At 31.5% G+C, this 23,731-nt stretch overlaps 2 protein-coding genes across 2 annotated transcripts in view; both read right to left on the reverse strand.

Annotated features, from left to right (window-relative positions):
• Positions 1 to 3,426: 3,426 nt before the first annotated feature.
• On the reverse strand, positions 3,427 to 10,962 carry LOC115874850 (probable low affinity copper uptake protein 2). Its single transcript, XM_030890149.1, has 4 exons — positions 10,849 to 10,962; positions 10,660 to 10,787; positions 3,640 to 3,669; positions 3,427 to 3,589 (listed from the first exon to the last, which is right to left on the reverse strand). Exons 1-4 carry the CDS (start codon positions 10,870 to 10,872, stop codon positions 3,427 to 3,429), a joined length of 345 nt encoding a protein of 114 aa, XP_030746009.1. The 5' UTR covers positions 10,873 to 10,962.
• A 9,129-nt stretch (positions 10,963 to 20,091) lies between these two features.
• Positions 20,092 to 23,731, reverse strand: part of LOC115874852 (nuclear receptor subfamily 2 group E member 1) — a 77,861-nt gene continuing 74,221 nt past the window's right edge. The window contains exon 8 of the mRNA XM_030890152.1: positions 20,092 to 20,354. Coding sequence (XP_030746012.1) covers positions 20,092 to 20,354 — 263 coding nt within the window. The remainder of the gene's footprint in view (positions 20,355 to 23,731) is intronic.

A 23,731-nucleotide genomic window follows, 5' to 3' on the forward strand; every position in this document is an offset into this window, starting at 1 on the left:
TGCGACATGCAGTTTTCTTATAATGTCCGTTTTAAGAGTCCAGATTTCGCATGCATAGGTCATAACAAAAAAATAACAGAGAAACAGTTAGTTTATTTTAATATCAACGAAATACCAGAATACCATAATACCAGATGTATTAATACCTAATAATTAAGATATTATTAACAGTGAACAAGAAACGATGATTCAGTGATGTCATGGTAGGCTTTGGAAAAAAGTTGCTTTTGACGTAATAGTATAAACGTCAAATTGTTATTAGATCAACATTTCGATAGCCTTAGCAGCGTTTTTTATGTTTTAATTGTTTTTTTAAAATGGCCTTATTATTTGAAGTAGTTGAAGTTGTGTTGGCATTTTGAAAAAGCAACCAAAAGATAAAAGACTATCAAAATGTTGATCTAATAACAATTTGACGTTTATACTATTGTCAAAAGCAACTTTTTTCCAAAGCCTACCATGACTTCACTGAATCATCGTTTCTTGTTCACTCTTATTAACATCTTAATTATTAGATATGAATACATCTGGTATTCTGGTATTTCGTCGATTTTAAAATAAACTAACTGTTTTTATCTTATTTATTTCTTAAAATGGGCATAATCAACAGGGCTACTGATACCGTGTTTTAAAAATAAGATAATTAAGGGCTTATTTTTTGGTATTTATTATAATTTTGCTAATATCTTTGGTTTAAAAGAAGATATCAAGATGCGGTTTTTCTCTGACTTTTTAAGCTTTTACTACTCTTTACCATCAGCTAAAATTTCATATACTATTGTATTTAATTTTTCTGAAAAAACGCGCTATGTTTGTTAAATTGTAATAAATCGCCCCCTAGCGTCTACGTTCAAAACTGTATTATTATTATTTTAATGGTATAATATATAGTAAGACACGCTCTTTTAAACAAGCCCTCGTTTGTTGGATTCTGATCATCCAGTCTGGAGTTATTAACATTTAAATAAAGATAGATCTAATCTTCCCCCACCACTTTATTTTAGCAGGTAGGGGAAAATGGTTCTAATAAACAAAATCCAAAATTTACTGAAGATTATGAAGTTATTATTTATAGTACTCATTATCTAGGAAAAATTCTGTAAAAATTCTATTTTCTTATTTTCCATAGCAGTTGCGCCCACTAGCGGCAGTTTTACAAACTTGAAAATCATTTCCAGCAATTTCTCATAGCCCCTTTAGTTATAAATTGTTTTTTTTTTCCGAGGGCTCTACGGCTAATACTTTCCGAGATACAGCACAGAGCTATTCTTAGTGGGACACCCTGTAACAGGGGTGGGTCAAATTCGACGCTTTTAAATTGGAAACACCCTTTTCTAAAATAGGAGATAGACGAAAACTAATATCGGTGTCTGGAGCTCAATTTTCATCAAAAACACGATGGTGAAAAACCGCACATCAATATTTGTTACCGTTTCGAGTTACGGGTGTTTTTCAAAATGTGCATTTTTAACAAATTGCTGTAACTTTTTTCCTATGGAAAATTTTTGTATTTCTATGAAAACATTTCCAAAGCACCTTTTACGTGGAATTTAATGGTTTAAGTATCCTAGTTACGTATTGCTTGCATACTCAAATTAATTTATATATTTGAGATCAAATAAACCTTTGTCACGTGATTAAGCTTGGACCGAAGAAGCGTTGTCTCTTTTTACATATTTCCTTTTAATCAAAATATTTTAGAAACAAAAGAAATGAATTATAAATATATAAGCACTTATTATTTACATCAACAAACTCACCTCCTTAACAGCACTTAAGGGACATAAAGGGCCATTACTAGCTCTGTTCAAAAATATTTTCTCCTAATAAAATTGCAGCCATCTTGTACACTTTGAATTAAAAGAGGTTCTAAAGAAAACTATTCGACTGCAAGGTCCGCTAGTAAACATTTTTTAGCTTAAAGCAGGGTTACAATCTGTCTCAGCTTTGTCGGGGACAGTCCTGATTTTGATCCAAAAGTCCCACGTCCCCACCCAAAGCCCTAATGTCCCGATTGTTATTAGTTTAGCCACGTACATTTTTATTAAAAAAAACCATAATATTGTAAAAATTATTAAAAAAATATGTTTATTACTTAATTTAAAAATTTTACAAATTAATTAAAATCGTAGAATTTTTAGAAATTAAAAGATGTAGATACTGATACTCTTTAATGGAGTATAAAAAAAATTATAGATAAAAAAATAAAGTAAAACATACCTTTTAATTGGTTAAGGTTTTACTTACATAGTACATCTAATGTTTATGTGGAAATAATATTTTCACGTATGATTTTGAAGTAGGCAGACACTAGAAATAGATGTTCAATTAAGCTCTTCAGAATGGAACTTCAAATCTATTTAATTTTAATATGACCTGTATGGAATTCTGGATTTTATTAAAATGACAAGGCTCTTATTATTACAGAAACAAAACGAAACAAAAAATATTCATTACAGTTGGGGTTGGAAACTTTGGTGTTACAACAGCAAAATAAAAACACTAATTCACTTTCACAATACACCAAAACACTTTACTCTTAACAGTGATTGCTCGCTAACTATGAATTTGAAGCTAACCATCAGTTTTCATCACGCTACTGATGATGCTAACATGGTTAGCGAAACGCGTCCAAGGTTAAAAATAAAGTGGTGAAGCTTGGTGTTGTGGTGAATTAGTTTTTTTTTTTTTTTTTTTTTTATTTAAAATAATTAAATAAATTAATAAAGTCAATTATACAGCTGAAACTTTTGCTCTAATTATTTTAGATTTAATTGACATTTACTTATTTTGTTTTCAACGTTTCTTTTTTATTTTTACATAATTATTTATCAATTTCTGATAGCTTTTTTAAGTCAAGGCAAAAAGGTGTTAGATATTGTTTCAAAATCCCATGGGCACATAATATTTTATATTTAAGAAAAAGAATGCGCCATGCAAGTTGTCCTGATTTTTAAACACAGAAACTGACAACCCTGGCTAAAGTATCACACCACTATTTATATAAACCGAAAACTTTAACTCAAAAACTAAAGTGTCAAACGAAATACAGTGTCTGGAAATAAATAAATAAATAAATGTGAAATTCTGACATTTACAATTGTGGCTACCACCTGAATCCCCAGCGGGAAATTTAAATACCAAGTTATTCAGCGCCGGGCTATCCGGGCTATTCCATGGTTGGCCCCCCAACAATGAATTTCAAAATCGCCCTCTCTACTACGTAATTAAAAGTTTAAATTAAAAAAAAGTTTAATTGGTATCAAATATAGTTGTTATTCATAAAGACTAGAATCACTATTTTGACTGTAATTATTGATTGAAATGCAAAGTGAATAACTAAACTAAGAGAGATAACTAACTAAGAAAATCGACATAATATATTACAGTAAAAAATAACTCAATAATAATTTTTTTAATAAAATGTTAACGCTGTGCTACAAAGTATCCTGTTACGAGTCCCAATACCACTGCTAAACTTAACCATCCATTATAAGTCATCACTATAGCCATAAGAAAATAACCAATAGCAACTTGAAATACTTGTAACAGCGTTTGAATAATATGAGCTGAACTTAAAATAGTCACCCTAAAAGTATTTCTTCAGTGTTTTAGTAACAGTAGGCAGTAAAATCTTACCTTTTTGTATGTTTAGCTCTGAGGTAGTCCCTAGAAATAATTAAGTTGTAATATTAAATTGTAATATTTACATATAGTTTCTTTTATTCTATTATTTATATTATGTTTAGGTGGATATTTTTTTAACGTGTGTACAGGGTGCTTCTTTTATACAATCCCATCGTTAAAGGTTATACTTTAGCATTTGATTTAAATCAAGTACAAATTTATTTATTTATTTATTTACACTTTACAAACACCTATTAAGGTAACTACATGTAAAGGTCAAAAAAATACAAAATATAGTTACAATTACTTAAAATTAAACAAAATAGACATGTATTACAAAAAATGCAAAATATATCAATAACATAACATTTAATTTATAAAGTATGTAAGAACTGGTGATCGTGCTAAGTAAGGGCAACAAAAAAGAAAAATAAAAAAAACAGAGCTAACAATCTTGCTCGGCAATATATTACACTGCTCTGACAAAATTCATTAGTCTTTTCAATTCCTTTGGGTTAATATTGAAGAAATCGATATTGTTCTTAATTTTGAAAAAAATATTACTGTTCCGACACATATTTATAACAGGTGATGATCTACAATGATCGGTGCAAAAAATATCTGAGCTTAACAAACGTAGGTTAGATTTCGTAACTCTAAAATTTATGAAATTTATCATGTAACTGTCCCTGTGTTTAATATTATTCACAATATTGTGTACAAACCCAACAGACATTAGGGGAATTTCGCCTAAAATGACATACTTTTTAGAATAACTCTCACTTTTTTATTTTACAAACGACAACCAGAATAGGAACAAATAACATAGGAACATTTATCAAGTTAGTATAGGAACAGTTACTGTCACTTAAACAAATACAAACATATTTAAATTAATAATCTTAACCTAATATACTCTATGTCATTTTAGGCACATATACTCGGATAAAATGACATAGGAGTAAACACTGCAAAAATAAACTCATTTTTATCACATATATCGACTACTATGTTGAAGATATAACAAACACATATATCACAAGTAAACATCTTAGCTTTTGGATCTAAATAAATAAATAAATAAATGCCTTTATTGTCAAAAAATTTTTCAATTTGTAGACAAAGGTAAACTAACAAACAAAGTAAAAAAAAAACAAGGTACACAAATAAACAAACAAAAGATAATACAAAACATTATACAAATAATATTGTCAGTCTTATTGTTAAAATAAACATTTATAAATGTTTACAATGTAAAGAACAAAAAAAATTAAAATAATATTCAAAAATATTTAGCCAGTTTATAGCAAAATATCAATGACCTCTAAATAAATTAATTTCGATGTCATTAGTAAATATAGCAATAGCAAACATTAGACCAGTGGTTTCAAGATCAAATTCGATTTTCAATTCAAATATAATTCATTTACGGCGTAGAAAGCCTTGTATAGTAAATAAGAGTTCAATGCTTTGCGAAATGAAAAAAATGATGTTATGGATTTGATTTCAAATGGCAGGTGATTGTGCATTTTTTTCGAGTTGTATAATATTGAACTTTTAACTAACTCTCAGCGTGGGGTAGGTAGATAAAGATCTTGCTCCGCGTTCCTGAGTGGATAAGTGTGAGCTGGCCTTTCTTGAGAAGCTGATACATGTTTACTTATTAGGCAAACGGATTCAAATATAAATAAGGAAGGAAGAGTCAATATTTTTAATTCTCTAAAAAAGCTCCGGCAATGAATTCTGCTGTTTAGTCCCAGTGAATATCGAACAGCTCTCTTCTGGAGCTTGAAAATGCGGTCAAATTGAGCCGCACAACACGTACCCCAGAATGGAAGGGCATACCTGAGGTGCGACTCAAAAAGTGCATAATAAACAGTTCTAGCCACTGACAAGTTAAGCTCCTTAAAAACAGACCTTAATGCAAAACAGGCAGAGCTCAATTTTTTCGACAAAGCTTCGATATGTATGTCCCATTTCAGAGAATTGTCCACAACAAACCCCAAGAACTTTACAGATTTTCCGACGTCAATGGTGGTGTTTCGACTTTTTAAAGTATGTCAGAAATTTTTCCTTTTCGGAAAAGGCTGCAACATTTTTATACGATCAAAGCCTTAGTTTTAGAAATGTTGACACTCCGGACCTTATGAATCGCACCAAGATTTAATGGATATTAAGTCATTTGATATAATCTATGAAGTGCCGCGATATCCTTCGTTGATGGACTGAAGCTAGTGTCATGTCATTTTGACTCCATTTTGCCACTGATGTTTATGTTAGCAATGTCGTTAATAAAAAGAAGAAACAACTACTGATGATGAACTCTATTCCGGCGCATTCAATGTGAGATCATTTCATGCATGACTGGCATTTTACCCACATTTCCATAGGTTGGGATCGCGAATAAAGGCCATTGCAGTAGATGCAAGCAACCTCATCGTTGTCGTCGCTAGTAGTGGAAAAAGGATCGTGATTTTCTTCATTTTCTGTGTCTTGTAAACGATTCATTATATCGAGCGACACTTTTTGTCTCTTAGACCTAAATTTTTTCGTCACTATTTTTTGTTTTTCTGCCTTCTCTTTTAATTCATCTAAATTTGGTGTTGAAGTTAAAACCAAAGGACCTTGACTTCTTCTCTTTCTTTTGTTTTTATTTCCACGGCTTTTGGAGTGGGCTTTATCTCTTCTAGCCTTACTCTCTGGTATTCTGTTTCTTGTTCTGAGCTTGTCGATTGTTGAAAAGTATCCATTTCTAATGGATGCTTTTCAATTTGATTTTGCAAACCTGAATATCCACGTTCAGTGAGATCAGTTTGATCTGATGGTTCTTCTAAGACCAGGTTCGTGACATCAGAAGGAGAAAACATCTATTCCGGAAAAATGTCTGGATTTGGAGGGTAAATTCCGGTGGTTTTAAAGCCACTAACTGCATTGCCCATAACAGCCGCTTTTTCATAGGCTTCCAAAAATAGTTGCCCAACTTGAAACGCCGTCACTGTTCTGGCCGGATTTGCCTTCATCTATTTAGTAATTGCTTGATTATAGTAGTTTGATAAAGGTCCAAAAAAACTTACGTCTAAAGGCTGGATACGGTGAGGACAGTGAGGTGGTGTGCATAGCAAAACACACCATGTCTCTTCGCATATTCTAGAGCTGGTAGATATTTATGGCTAGAATGACCTTTCCTTTTGAAATTTTAGATGGTCTTTGCACCGGTGATAGTCCTGACTCATCCATATTATATATCCTCTCTGGTGGAATTTCATTATCCCTTATTATATTTTCTAAAATGTCAAAGAACTTTTTTACTTGCACTCTGTTAAACGTTGAAGCCCGGGCTACTGACGTAGCTTCCGGCTGTCTAATCGGTATGTCAGAATTTCTCTTCCGGAACCCATAAAGCCAATCCCATCCAGCCATTTTATTCTCTTTATTGAAACGGTGTGGTAAATGATTCTGCTCTGCAAATTCATAAGCTAAGTGACGGAGTTCAGTAGTTGTTAAACCGTAAAATTGTTCTTCGACTTTTTTTTATGTAATTCACTAATTCTCTTTCCTTTTCGGAAAAGTTTATCTTCCAAGACCTTTATCTGATCCCTTAATACGTTTATTTACATTCCGGCACCTACGTCTCAAAGTGGCTTGAGGGACATTAAATCTTTTGGCTGCAGCTAGCCAACCCATTTCCCCTAGTTCGATGGACTGAATCGCTTCTTTAATGTCATTTTGGCTCCACTATATCTGACTTTCGTGAGTAGTTTCCCACCATCTCTGGAAATAAAAAAAAAATTAAGCTTAAAATGACATACTATGTCATTTTAAACTGATAAGCCCTATGTGATATTACCCATTGGCAGCATTTAATTGTTCTAACTTTTCACAAAATACAATTAATAGATTCATTAGCATTGGAAATTCAAGATAACGGATGGAACTTACCTGCCTTGTAATAATAACTTCCAAAAAAATTACGATTAACTTGAAAATACGAAAAACGGAACTCGTACTAAAAACTGCTTCTGACTCAAAACACATATACTCGTCTAAAAGCTACAAGCCAATTGATTGACATCCCGTATTAAGTGTGTCACGTGACACACATGTGAGGAAGAAGTAGAGATAGAACAACACCAGTAGTATCGCGGGAAATTTGAATTTGGGCAGTATGTCATTTTACCCGCATATGACATTTTAAGCGAAATTCCCCTATATTCCTTCTAACAGCCAAAGACAGTATGTCTCCAACGTTGACATACATATATGAAACCATATATGGATTTAATTTGAATGGTTGTCTCGGACCTCGTCTCGGACAAACATATCTGAGAAATCTCTTTTGCACTTTTTCTATGGACTCAGCACTCAGCATACTTTTAATATTGGTCTCACAAAAGCATTATAAAGTTTTTTACATGTGGAAATCTCAAACTCTCTGGTGTCTTTTATAACAGAACCCAACAGTTAGGACCTTATTAATAATAGAAAGGTAATGGTTATTATTTCAAGTTTGTCGAAAGAACCACCTAGATCCCTAACTTCTGATTTTCTGTCTCTATGATCTTAAAATTATCAACGCTGTAATCAAAAGTGACACTTATGATTACGACTTATGTATATTTAATAACATTTTGTTATCATAGAACCATTTACAACCATTCAAGTCTGACTGCAGCTTTACCCAGTCCTTAGTTGTTGTTACGGTTCTATATACAGTATACACTTCTCCAAAAAATTAACGCACCACTTTGAAATTCAAAGATAATTTGATGTTATTATAAAACAGACCCGGTATATTTTTTCCCAGAGAGAAATTCCTACCTTCAGTTTATATTTCGTATAGTTGTTGTCCGATATGTGCCAATTTTTTGTTAACTTTTTTTTTAAAGAATTCACAAACAGAAATGAATTAGTTCTCAGTATTTCTAAAGTACCTCCTGCTTTACTTTGTATTTCTTTTCCAAATCTCCATTAATTTTAATTATTATGGAACGTTCCAGTCGAAATTTAACTAACGAAGAATGCGCTCAAGCTGTGGTGTTGTCGGAAGAGGGCTGGAACTTCCGAAGAATTGGTCTTCGATTTGATGTTAATCATACGTTATTTCACGGGTAGTACAAAGATTCCTAGAAACAGGAAATCATTCTCGTAGGTTTGTGGTCTAAATCGTATTACAAGGTCTAAATCGTATTACAACACCAAATCAAGATAGATTTTTAAGAATTCTGGCTCTGAGACAGCGTTTTGTCACTTGCCATAGCTTACAGATTCAACTGCGTGAGGTCCACGGTCTGTAAATTAGTGCTGAAACAGTTTGATTACGATTAAGAGAATCTGATTTAAGACCAAGAATTGCTGCTCGAGGTCCTGCTTTAACCGTAGATCACCGACGAGAAAAACTACGTTTTGCCAGAGAACACGTAAATTGGTTACAGGCTGATTGTGAAAGTGTGCTATTTACAGGTGTGTCCCGATTCTGCCTGTACAATGAACGTTATGCCCAATGCAATTTCTCACAAACAATATTATTTGGAGGAGGGTCAATTGTGGTTTGGGGAGGAATTTCTTTGACGGCGGGTACGGATCTAGTGGTCATAAACAATCGAAGTTTAACCGCTGAACGGTACATACAAGACATCCTACAACAACACGTAGTTCATATTGCACTATATATCGGTGAAAATGTTTGGTTAATGCAAGATAACGCCAGACCGCATAATACACGATTTGTCAGAAATTATCTAGACGAGGTCCAAATCGACACCTCGGCTCGTAGTCCAGACCTAAGTCCTATTGAAAACCTCTGGGATATCTTAAATAGGCGGTTAAGATCAGAACTACCCAAACCAATCAAACTGGAAGCGTTGGGTGAGAGGCTAATGCAAATCTGGAAAAATTTGGATCAAGACACAATAAGACAGCTTATTTTAAGTATGAATCAACGATATCAAGATTCGTGCCAGAGGTGGAATCGCTCGCATCTGAAAATGTTTTTGTCAATTTTGTTTTTATACGGCTAATTTCGGAATTGTTTCTTTTTTAGAATTTCGGGATTATTCTTAAGATTAAACAAAACTTTATCCATTGTAAAACCTAGTAATAAGAAGCAGTTTAACTATAATTAACTTTACTATATGTCGATTTTTTTAATATCAATAAACCTGACTTAATAATATGGTGCGTTAATTTATTGGAGAAGGTAGTTTAAAATCGTCAGCATATGGCTCGATGACTGTGAGACATAATTCGGCAGATCGTTGGTAAATAGTACAAAAAGTAGCAGCGGTCCTAATTTGTTCCCTTGAGGGACACCCGACAATATGCTATATGGGTTAGAATTAATTTTCCCTATCTTAACTACTTGTTCTGTTATATAACATTTAATTTATATGCATTTCTTCAGATAAAATTTAGTTGGAATTGACTTGGTTTGACTAATTTTAAATAGTATTTTACATCCAATTTTCTACATATTATTATATTTGTATTTAACTAAGACTTTTAAATCAGTTGTAAAATCAAATTAGATTCAATCTTTAATCCCAACCCTTTAGGTTTACCATTGTATTACCCTTATCCTTACTAAACCATACTTATTTTCGATAGTTGTGAAAGTACATTACAAGAAAAAGAAAAAAGAAGTACGTAAGTACGTAAAGAAGAAGATTCTGCTTTTTCTTGTTAATGTACTAACAAGAAAAAGCAGAATCGACATTGCAGTGTAACCAACTGTTGGTTTATGTAGAGCAAATAGCAAATAGTTGTTAATGTTAGAACAAACAATAGCTCCTATTTTAGTGTATCAAAATTTGGCAAAAATGTAGGATGTAATCGGGCTCGTGCTTGGTCTCAGAAATAAATCGTAGATACTTAAAAATCGGAGTAGTTTCAGGATGTCATAAAGGTTTTGCCGTTCTTGAGTTATAAATTACTACGACTATGTTTTATTTATATAGATTATTTTCTATTCAGAAATTAAAGAATTATATAAATTAATTTTTCGATAGGTGTTTTAAGTACATATTATTAATTTACCTGAGATACTTTAATGCTGAACAACTAAACGCCAGTATAAATACTCCTATTATAGATACCACCAATCCAAGTGTACTGTCAAATTTCCAAGCTTTGAATAGAACTGTTGCGGATTTTGAAAACTCGAACTAAGTAAATGTAACAGTACTAATACATATTCTAATTTGATAAAGTTTTATATGTACTTACATACATAGGCATTTCCATATCCATTTCGAATGATTAGTTTTACAGAAATTTAAATGCAATAGCAAATGACTATACAAAATATTTTCAGAATAACTACTATTGATTTTGTTATCATCCAAGCCTGTTACAATCACTAGATTGATAATTAAATACTTGAAGATTGTTCACCTTAGCTATCGATTCTATTGTTATTACTATACAGAGTGATTCAGTGCTAAAAGTGCTGAAAAACAGCCATATGAATAGTTATCCTCCTTCAAGTTTGAACTCTCTTCGCTCTTTTTATTAATTGCTCCGAATTGGCAATTTTACTACCCTGCTATCATATAATATTTTAATTTTCTTACAGGGGCGAAATTTTCGGTGAAACAGGAAGTGACCAAAAACAATTGAATACATCAATTAATCCTAATTTATGTCATATACTAACATACCAAATTTCGTTGTTTTATCTGAAAAAATAAAAAAATTATAGGGATGTGCCACTTTTGAGACGCACCCGGTATATTTTAATCAATGCTGATCGCTTCATAACGTGCTGATAAATTTGAATCGCTCTTTATATTGAGAATAATAATAATAATCATAATAGCTCCCGTATACCGACCTGGTCATTTGATTACTGTGTATAGGATTTTATCGTGTAAGACAGAGAATAATATAAATGACCGGTTGACAGACAGAGAGACAGTATCAAAAGGGGCCGGCGAGGAGCCGGTGCGACCGATACAGTGTTGCCGGTTTTTACGGGTGTGGGCAAGGTAAAGCATAAGCATGGTGGGAGAACGCACTGAGAGGGGCGGTGCTTAATGTTAAGGTTCGTATTCACTATCCGAAAGAACAAAGGAATGAAATTCGGTATATTTGGACAGCAAACCGAATGCATGCGGCCGTTCGCCATTCGGTTCGCCCCATCATTCGTTTCCAGTCGGCATATCAGAGATGTTCGCAAACGAATGAAAATTATAGAACCGCGCGAACAAGACTGGACGTTCGCTCGTTGGATAGTAGCGTTCGTTCGGATAGTGAATACGCACCTTTATGTAGATGAAAGGGTGGGGAAAGGAAATAGATCACCTGAGATCCAAACTATGTTTGCATCATTCTTTTCGCCTAGCTGTTTCGGTATGTATGTAACATTTATATATAATACATTTGGCCCCACGTTGGGCGCCAAATGTATAACCCACAAAATTCTGGATGTTGATGAATTTAGAAGTATGCTTTGGAATTAAATAAAACAAGATCTTTTTGCAAAATACTACTTATATTCTAACTTAAAGATACTAATACAATTGGCTGGCTGTGACAGTCTCGACTATATAAGGTTAGATACAATGTAACTGGGATACTTAAATTTTCATCTGCTTCTGTTGGTTCGTTGGTTGGAAGAAAGGCCTCACCCTCTTCGCTGCACTCGTCCGCTGGTGGGTAGCGTAACTGTTCGGCTAACGTTGGAGAGCTTGTGAGACTCCACCAGTCTCAGTGCGTGAGCTACTTATGGGGAGGATCAATTCTCGTATCTTCCTAGAAGATAATAAACAGCAGTATGGCTATTCGAAATAATGTTTAAGTACCCAGTTATGTGGTAGTGTTCAACAATACCAAGTCGACTGTCTGTTGTGGCCAATAAAATGTACAATGACAGTAAATTAAAATTTAGATCAAAGGTATAGTTATTTACCTTAACAATATTTAAATTAAATCTAATTACTACTAATAAGAATAAAAAATTAAAGCTAGCTTTAAAATTAAAATTAAAATTGATCAATTTTAAAATACAAAAGCCGAAAGGCATCAAAAACAAATTGGTATTTAACCAATAAATTGTTAGTCTTCTCTAAAAGCCAACCAATAAAAAAATTATGAATAACAGACAAAATTCTACTATCAACTTGAAAATTTAATATTAATAATTAAATTTCATAAAATTTTAATTTAATTGAATAAATTTTGAAATCTGGCTATAACAGCTTAAATGAAATTAGAATTGAGTATTGTCCAAATTATTTAAAAAAAAATAGGCAAAGATAAAATGTATATCTCTCTCTGTCTCTCTAAAAAATGTAAAATCAATTTAATAAAAAAAAATATCAAGACCACTACCAATAACTATAGGTACGATTTTATAATAAAAATTGGATAAAAAAACCGTGGTTCTATCAGACAATTATTTATTACTTTGCACGTGCTAAAAACAAAATCTAAAAAAAATGCAATACGAAGAGACGATTTAAATTATAAAAATAAATATTAATAATAAATTTACGATCTATTAAAATTAAGGTAATCGACAGATAAGGCAAGAAAGAAAAAATTAGAAAAAAAAATCTTATCTGTCAAAGAGCCTGTCCAACGAGAAAAATAACCACCATTAGGGTCCAGGTGGAGAAGCCACCCTCTGGCAAGTAAAGTTTTTAAAGGTGACAATAGTCGATAATAATGATATTATAAAAGCTTTACTTACCAAGGGCCTGCTTTTCCTGGGACATTCCTGATTGTACTCCTGCAGCAGTTGGTTCTCTCGGACAGCCTGGCTCGGTATCGAACACCTGTCTGTGGTTTCCTGTTCCACGTTGTGGCGTGCTCCGTATTTATATATAGGTAGAAAAAAATACAGAAAATAATTAGTTATATATAACTCGATATTATTAGTGAAGAAAACTATCTTACGATACGTCTAAGCACCTAATCACATGCTCTTATGAGGAAAAAACTGTAGCTATGTAAAAAAACAAAAAAAAACAATAGGTAGTTACCTACGTTTAGAAAAAATATATTAAGTAATGAAATAATTGCTGAAATAAATTGTTAATAGAACCAGATAGTAAATTAAATAAAATCGTACCTTCAGCGTGCAATCTTGAAGAAAAAATAAAATCTCAAAGAGATTGGAATAATGACCAAATGACCAGAGCAGAGATGAGAAGAGAAGAAGGCAAAATTTTAAAATTTTTAGTTTTATATTAACCATACCCCTTCTCCCGAAAATCTTGACATATCAGATTAAATTAAAAATAGTCATGCGTTGTTAAACCAATTCTCGATAAAATTTCAACTACTAATAAAAATAATACTTAACGACTCCTTACATACCTTAAAAATGAAGGAAACAATTGCATCTTAATCAATTAGCACTGATAACAAGGAAAATTCACTTAACCTCTGTTAAAAATAAACAAATGAATCTCAAACAGTAGGTAGGCAACCAAAAATTGCAACTATTGTATTATGAATTGCCTTAAACAATCTACGGTGTTTTACAGTCTGCAATATTTTGTACACCGTACAATTTGGTGTAATTTGGTACTCCATGGATTCTCGTGATGGATGGCACGATCCATGAAAAGAGCAACTTAATTTATAATCGTTGAACAAAAACATATTAAAATCCAAATAATAAGTTCAACTTTGCTAAGTACAATTGCGAATTATTAAAAAACGATAAAAAAAATATATTTTAAATTAATTAATTATATTAATTGATTATAACAATTGATTAACGATATATATATACGATAATTATTGTAAATAATTGATTATCGAATTGAACGTTTATCTAATTCTAGTATCCGACGCACAACATCCAACGGGGAAAAAGTATGGTACCCGAAGGCCAAGTGTCAATGCGAGTAAAATTGCAAACTGTAAAAACCTCGTTTAAAAGTAAAATAATCCGAAGGCAAGCACAACGAAAATAAATTTTCGTTACAATATAGGTATGTATAAAACTAGTAGCCTAAGAATTATTTACTGTTCGTCCCATTCTAAAAAAAAGGTAAACACACCGTACAAATAACTCTAGGAAGAGGTATTTGTACAGTGGTAAAAAATTGTCTAAACAAGGCCGAAGGGGCAGATATAATAAAGCAATAAAATGTAAAAAAGGTCGGGTAACACCTTTGTTTATTTGTTGAGCAAAATTCCTTTAGAATATCGTATATAATGACAAGAAATGACGCAATTTTAAGAAAAAAATGTCACTTTCTGGCTGATAATAAAATTTCAAATGCAACGTTTATATTCAAATTTGTTATGATCTACAACAGTTAGGTAGTCATTGAGACGAATTATAATTCAATTACTGGCTACTACGTTCTTGTTTTAATAGATTAATTACAAATATAATTAAAAATTATTTTGATTGGGAGAGGCTCCTTTGTGGGACGCCTATGTACAATGACGAAAACAATACATTCACCTGTGAAAAGACAAATTCGGGTAATTTGAGCTTATTTTTCCACACACTTGACACTGTCGTACCATACTGAATTCGCAGATTCAAAAGTACGTCAAACAAAAACAAAAACCACCGAAAAACACTGAAAGTTCACTTTCGTCTTGATTCCGACTTCAAACACACCGCAAGCTAAACGTAGTACGCTATAACGGACCAAGGGCCGTCGCGAGGGGTGGTGGGACGGACGGCTTATTTCATTCTGGAAGACTAGCAGCGACGTTGCCAATAGTTCTAGACGTTTCAGCACATTAAACAGTAAACATGTCCTTTAATAGTAACACATATATCCTCTGGTTAATAACATATTATTACGCATGCTTCTTTAAAAATAAACTATTAATTTAATTAAGAAATTGAGATTTATTGATATCCGGTAAAGGTTTTAAAGTCACCTTTTCTGCAAATCAAACTCAGTAGATAGGCGCAAATTTGAGATGCGGCAAAGTCGCCTTCTCTATCTCAGTTGGTTTTTACAGTACGTAGTCAACCTCCGATTGTTTGATCGGGTTAAAATGTCTAATGTGATATCTGTTCTTACCAAATCTATGGATTTTGCCCAATTGTAGCGATTTTTCTTTTGAATTTCTGTCAGTAGCGGTTTTTCTTTGGCCTAAATAAGAATTTGTATCAATAATCTTCAGGTAATTGATTATCCACACAAAATAAAGTTTACCTTGTAAAACCCCAGACAGCATTTATGGATATATTTTCGGCAACATTCTCTTGATATATTTAAACTAGTTACAGTATTCCATTTAACTGTTACTTCGCGAAGAGTACTTCTTCTCGCAGACTTGCAAATTTTTACTAAATTTCGTAAATATCTCTGAGATACAGTTTTTGGCCTTCCCGAACTTTTACCTCTCACGTCTACATTGGCAGATTCGCCCTATTTTTTTTATTATATTAAAGACCGTCGTTTTTGGAAAACTTAAATCATCAGAAATTTTTCGAATTGTTTTTCCCGTACTGTATTGACGAATGATAATTTCGCGTAGTTTTTACTAGTTTCAATTAAATTAACAAAATTGAAAATTAAAAAAATTAAAATTACTTACAGTAAATCTCACTACTCAAAGTATCGAGTCACTTACAAGCTGTCAATGCTGAAGTAAACAGTTTGCGACATTTGTGACGTTTATAGCAAAGCTGCCTATGATGATATTAATTATTTAAAAATACTTGTCCCAACATTTAGTTGTCAGCAAATTTGTCCTTTTATGAACAAAATCCGCTACTGTAAATATGGATTGATTTACAAATTCATAAAAATATTGTCAAGTTGTTTAGGATATATGGCTATGTTTATATTTAAAAAATTAAACATATATTTTTCAGTCATTTTGAAAAACCAGGGCAATAATTGCAAAATATGACCTTGTCCCAACATATAGTTGTTAGGGCTCGTATATAGGTATGTTAATGTAGTTAAATTTAAGTTAGATAGAAAAAAAGATGTCTACACTAAAGTTTTAATACATTTATTTTCACAAAAGAAATAATTTAAATTTACATTTATTACAGTGATATTTCTTAATATATTACAACAGAAAGAAATACAACAATAGTTTTTATTTCAATTGCAGAATAATATTATCGATAATATTGTTTTAAAATAGACAGATAAATTGAATATAGTCTGTCCAACAAGCCAGGGAAGATTTTGACTGATGACATAAAAAAATGGCAGAAAATACAATTTACCTGTGAATTATGACAGACACAACTGTCGCTGTCATGGATTCTCTTGTTGAACAGACTATACAGTACAGTGACTTTTATTTTAATATAGTTTCAGTTAAAACACCTATATTACATTATATAGCTTAAACTTTATATTTTAACTATATCTAATAAATTAAATAACAATTTATTATCACAGAACAGACTAGTTTAATTAATTGTAAAATTCTAACTACATATATTACTAATTATTGACGTGAAATAATACAAATTTGACACATATAATTCTGGAGTCTTGAACTATAACTTTAATAAAAATTATTGTTAACTGTTGCTTTTACAAAATATTATTTAATTCAGTATATTTATAATTGTGAAATCCAAAAATCAGAATAGAATTAATTATACAATATTTCTTGACTACACATCTAATTTCTGAAATATAACAACTTGTTGAATTCTTGTTCAGTTCTTAAAATATAATTCAAAATTCATAAAAAGATGTTTAAAAAAAGTAACATCGAATCATGTAAAAAATATAATTAGTACTTTTATAATTTCTATTACAAAATACAAATCTATAGAATTATTAAAATTAATAGAGAGTAGTTAGTTTCAAAAAACGTCATATAAATTATGCTATTACAAACATACCCTATGGTCAAGAAAATGGTATCGTAGTGACTTTTTAAGTGGCCAAGGATGATTATTTCCGTCAGAAGTTTGTCATTTATTAAAAATTGACATAAACATTTATCAAAAACTAATATTTAGTTTAGAACAAAAGAAGAAAAGAGATTTAAGTCCCAGATCTATTTAGCAAAATATTGAATAGATTTGCCTGTTAATAATGATGATTTTTTTTAAATTTATTTCTACTTGCGGTATTTAACTAATTATTAATATTAATTTTTGAATCTATTTTTAATAAATGATGCAAAAGTATGCACCCGATAGAAATTATCATCGATTGTCATTTAAAAGGCTACTTTAACAAGGTTTATTTTTTGACCACAAGATGTCCGTATGGTAGATCATAAGTTGAAATATAAAATCTACTAGTGTTTTCGAAAATAAAGCTTTCAGGGATTCTTTTGAGATATTTATGTTCAAAGATTTAAATGTCAGGTCTCAGAAATTCTGTCAATACAGAATTGGTAAACATAAAATTTGTTTTTGTAGAGTAAAAACAGTTAATCATATTACACAGGCCGGCATACGAAACTATACAGGGTGAGTTCCCTACGATGTTCTCTATGGGTATCTCGGAAACTACTGGAGATAGAGAGTCGCTTAAATGGGTAAAGAATTGCAGTTTTGTAGGGTCATAAATATGCGCCTTTCAGATTTTTGAAAAAATTCATGGCTTACTAGATATTTCGAAAAAAACAAATTTCGGCTATTTTAAAAATTGTCCCTAATTCCATTATAAGCTATTTTTGATAAAAAGTTTTCAGATAAAAGTTGTAGATAATCACATCCCTTATGAGACTGTGCCCTCCGTTTTCTTCTAAAGTCTGTCAGTTTTGACATATGACACAAACATATGTTTTTTTAAATGGAAACATTAGTTGGCCATGACTTCATAAAAAGCGCCATTTTTTAAGCTTTTCAGCGATGTAAGCGATTATATGTTTTCTTCGAAAAATTACTGAGTTATAGCCAATTCTTCTCATTTTTAAACAATTTCACTTAGTTAGCCATGGAAACAAACTTAATCGCCTTTGCTCTCAGAAATGTGAAGCTGTCACATCCAAACTTTGTAAATTAAAATAAGCAAACATTGTAAATATGGATTTTTCAAATGAAGAAAAGCGTGTAGAATTATTGGTTCAACTTTTCTTGACCATACATTTTCGAGGATACGTTGACCGGTGAATGTTATGTTTTTTAGAGAACGGTTTTCAAGACATGTTAGGAAAGTTAAATTTAGTTTAGCCAATTCTTATCTTTCTTGACTAATTTCAATTAGATTGCATGGTATTCTTATTCTGTTGTGATTTATAACTTATAAAAAGTCAGAATATATTACTAAACGGTTCCTTACAATTTACATTGCACAAACAAAAACTTAAAAAAAATAATCACTGCATACACTTTAAGTTATTTTAGAAAGTGTTTAAAAAATCCGCCATTGTTTTGAGTTGCATCTTTTTAAAACTGAACTACTACCTATTCTCATAGAAGGACCGGTCGACTTAATTAAACTTCACTAGTACCGCTACTCGAGAGCAACTACGATTGAACTTGTTTCCATGGCTAACTAAGTGAAATTGTTTAAAAATGATAAGAATTGACTATAACTCAGTAATTTTTCGAAGAAAACATATTATAGCTTATATCGCTAAAAATCTTAAAAAATGGCGCTTTTTATGAAATCATGGCCAACTATGGTTTCCATTTAAAAAAACATATGTTTGTATCATATGTCAAAAATGACAGGCATTAGAAGAAAACTGAGGACACAGTCTCATTAGGGATGTGATTATCTACAACTTTTATCTGAAAACTTTTTGTCTAAAATAGCTTATAATGGAATTAGGGACAATTTTTAAAATAGCCGAAATTTGTTTTTTTCGAAATATCTAGTAAGCCATGAATTTTTTCAAAAATCTGAAAGGCGCATATTTATGACCCCACAAAACTACAATTCTTTCCCCATTTAAGCGACTCTCTATCTCCAGTAGTTTCCGAGATACCCATAGAGAACATCGTAGGAAACTCACCCTGTATATAAATAGTAATAAAAAAGTATAAATATTTTAATTACATTATTTGACGTCATTATGGTCACTTTACTTTAAAGCTATAATTAGTTACAAGTTTAAACTAGAATAGTGAAACAGAAATTGAAAAATGTGAAACATGTCCATTTTGATTTTGTAAAAACAACAAATCTTGACATCTATGCTTTTCTTATTAGGTATTGATCAAAGCTAGCATTGTATTCACATTGTTTCTTTATAAAACCATACCACTAGTACATAGTGATAAAAAAATAGGACGTCAAAAATAGAAAATTTAATTAAAAAACAAAAGAGATATTTTATCTTGGTAAATTTTTGGTTAATTGGAATATTTGTGTGTTTTGAATAGATAGAGACGTTTTAGACTAGAATTTGTCATGTAGTTTGACCCTGAAACATTGCCTACAATCATAAAATCAACGTTATTTGAACTAACAATGTGTTGGACTACAGCTTAATACAGTAACTAAAATTAAAACGTTGATAATAAAAGTACTGAATTAAAAAAGTTTTTTTTTTACTTTTTAGCTTATGAAACTCCTTTTGTTTCCAAGCAGCATTGCGATTGATTATTTATTGTCCACCTGTGGCGCATTTCTCCATATAATACATGTCACCTAACAACTGAGTAATCGGAATTTCTCCGATAGTTTCTTTGAAAAACAGCAATTCGACAGTTATGGGTCTGATGGCTCTTAAACTAGGAACTAGTAGTAGTAGTCTTCCGAACCTGGTAGGTTGTCTGGGGTATCTCATTCTGACATAGTCACCCAAGATACACTGTGCTTGATCTTGAAGCATTTCCACTGGCTGGACATCACACAAACCGGCGGTTTCTATATAAAAAGGATTCTATTAATTAAAATTACTTTTTTACTAAATCTCCCTAATTGATTCTTATAATAATACCAAACGATCGAAAAAGAACGGCGTCAAAGACAACTGCGGAATGGGAATCGGTAATATTTTTCCACTAAATTGTCACGTGTCTTTCACGACATCCAATCAGCTACAGTGGCGGCGGGTGGGTATAAAATCAGGTGAAGAGTTTTTGGTGAGAGTGAAGAATTTCTCAAATCGCGCCGCAGGCAAAATTTTTTTTGGCGCATTCACCATTTTGTCAACATTCTTTTTTGTTTTTAGTTTGGGTTAAAACACATTAAGTAAAAAGAGATACAACCAGTTTTCGATAAACACATTATTTTGCAATCCAGTGAAAATATAATTAAATTTAAATTAAATATAATAAACATTATACACAGTGTCCGCCATAAAATTGGATTCATATGGACGTTTTTTTTATATTAGAGTTTTAAAAAATCTTTTTGTGGCAATCACTTCTGCTTTGAAAACAACTTGAAATGCACCAAGTCAAAGTTGACAGCTAACATCTGGGAGCTGTCAAATACAAAATATTTAAAAGAAATTTTTAAAAATTAGTTAAATTATTATTTTAAAAAAGGTGATTAACAAAATTATGTTTCACCTTTGACTTGGTGCATTTTAAGTTGTTTTCAAAGCAGAAGTGATTGCCACAAAAAGATTTTTTAAAACTCTAATACAAAAAAAAACGTTCATATGGATCCAACTTCATGGCGAACACTGTATTTATTGAAGGGCTTCCCCGAAAAACGTTGTAACCGACATTTTTTTTTCAAAATAGAGAATTCAGTGAAATAAGGTTGTAATTTTTATAGGTATAACGTTTCAATTATTAGGAGCCATTCAATTATTATTCAATTATTACATTAATTATTATTACATTAATGTTTACTAAGCAATATTAACCAAAATAAATTTGACTTATTTATATTACTAACTTTACTAATTTTTGTAAATTAGCTCAATTTTTCATGTTTCAAATTGCACACCAAGTCATTGATGGGGTTCATTTTTTAACACATACAAAACAGTTTTAAACCACAACAACAAAACAAAGCAAAAATCAACAAGTTAAATCAACAAAAAACATTAACAAACAACAATAAATAATCAACAAAAACTTTACAGTCTTTACATCTTTACATGGTTAATTACTCGCCGAAGTAGCCGAATATTAGCATAAAGGAAGACCAAGCGAACTGCCCAAAAACTCATTCACATCGGTCGCCGATAACAAATTTCGGGGCGGGGAATTTACATGCTGCCGCTAGACTGACGTCACGTTACCATGGAAACCGTGCATCCGCTCGGCTCACAAATATTTTTTCTTCACTTGTGGCTTCGTGGAAACGTAGGCGCGTGCGGGCCAATAATGCTACTTTTTCGGCCGGAATTAACCTTAGAGTAAGGAATTAACGATGCGGTGGATCTATTATGTAGAGGTCCACTCGGAAAAAAATAATTTATAAAAAATTACCATTTTATTATTTAGATACATGTAAATATATTAAACTAAATTAATATTTTAAGCAGTAAAGTTTTTTCTCTAATTTGAGTATTTTTTTCGGTGAAGTGCCCCTTCACCTACTGCACTGACGAGCCGCAACTGATCAGCTAATCAATTTTTTGAACGTTTAAATTAGGACTAACACAGACTTATACACACATTAAACATCCATGTCCAGAGCTGGATTCGAACCAGTAATCTTGCTTACTAGATAGCACCGATACTCAAAAATAGATGATAATTTTGGCAATCTACTTGCTGCTAGTTGGCCTTAAGAAGGTTGCCATTTATTTATTTATTATACGGTACTTACGACTAGAGTAACTAAAGTAATAATACGGTACCAATGAAGACTGGACAACAAACAAAAAATGTGATATACAAAATACCATGTGAATGTGATAAATTTTATATCGGTGAAACATCTAGACCCTTAAATGTTCGAATTAAAGAACATAAAGATTATTTAAGAAAGGGCAACTTTCACAAATCTAAGATTTGTCAGCATTCATGGGACACAGCGCACAGAATAGATTTTAACAATGCAAAAATTATAATGAACGAAGCGATAGCCTCTAAAAGAAAAATAAAAGAGGCTTTTTTAATACAATCTAATAAAAATAAATGTATTGCTCATGCATCTGTAGATGTTAGTAATTATGGCAAATTTGTTTATCTGTAAAGCTAACTGCTGACAATTAGTCTCCGTTGGATTAACGCAGCAGTATTTACAAAAAATAACTATTTTATTTTGTAGATTTTCTTGCAATGGCGAAACACCCATATAGGACTTCTTTAGAGAGATGAATCCGCCACATAGATATGACATTTTTTGGCAATTTACTTGCCTCATACTCTTTATTTTTTAATGACACTTACTGCCAGTTGGCCTTAGCAAGAAGGTTGTAATTTATTTTAATATTGAGTAACTATTATTTTTAAATGGTGTAGTAATGTGTAAATGGTGTATAATTGTAATATTATTTTTAAATTAGATCAAAATCGAGAAAAAAAACGTTTTTTTGCACATAGATGTTGTGTTTTGTTAAATTTTGACAAGTTTTATGTCAATTTTTAGTAATTGACCTCGCCAAAATTATCATCGATTTTCATTCCCAGCCATCTTTGACGCCGTTTTTTTATCATGCGGTACTTACGGCTAAAGTAACTAAAGTAATAATAATGCAATTAGTATGCAATGTAGAGGAGTAAAACATTAGAAAACAGGTAAAACCTGTTACTATACAATGGAAGTATAAACAAAAAAAAAGCTAACAACTAAAAAAACGCTAAAAACCCTCGTAAAAAACAAAAAAAAACGTTTGTCCCTTGCGAATTTTTCTTATTTATAACTGTTTTTTCTTGTTTATTAGCGCTATTTACTAGTTTATTAATATTTTACTCTACCACCATAATCAACCTTCTTAACTACTCCCATTTAAAAAAATAATAGTTTATACTAATAACTTTCATTCTTTACAGCGTATGATATTTTTGGTAATACGTTATTTAAAACTTAAAACACTATACCGTATGTTCCCGGATTGCCTTTACAAGAGGAAAAAAAACTTTTTTATTGTTGACATTTCGAGAACCACCAAAACGCCTTGTTTTTACCACAAAAATACCTTTTGATTTTTGGGACTGTGACTAAAAATCAACCATATTTTCATGATTTTTTAAATTTTCTCTATAACGGCATGGAAATTTGAAAAATATAAACGGGATTAAACATTTTAGAACAAGCTAATTTTTTTTGAAGAAGGCACTTTTCTGAAAATGTCAATAATAAAAAAGCTTCTCCTTTTGTAAAGACAATCCGGG

Source organism: Sitophilus oryzae, unplaced genomic scaffold, assembly GCF_002938485.1.
Source record: "Sitophilus oryzae breed Bouriz unplaced genomic scaffold, Soryzae_2.0 scaffold_1301_pilon_pilon, whole genome shotgun sequence".
In the NCBI taxonomy this organism is placed as follows: Eukaryota; Metazoa; Arthropoda; class Insecta; order Coleoptera; family Curculionidae; genus Sitophilus; species Sitophilus oryzae.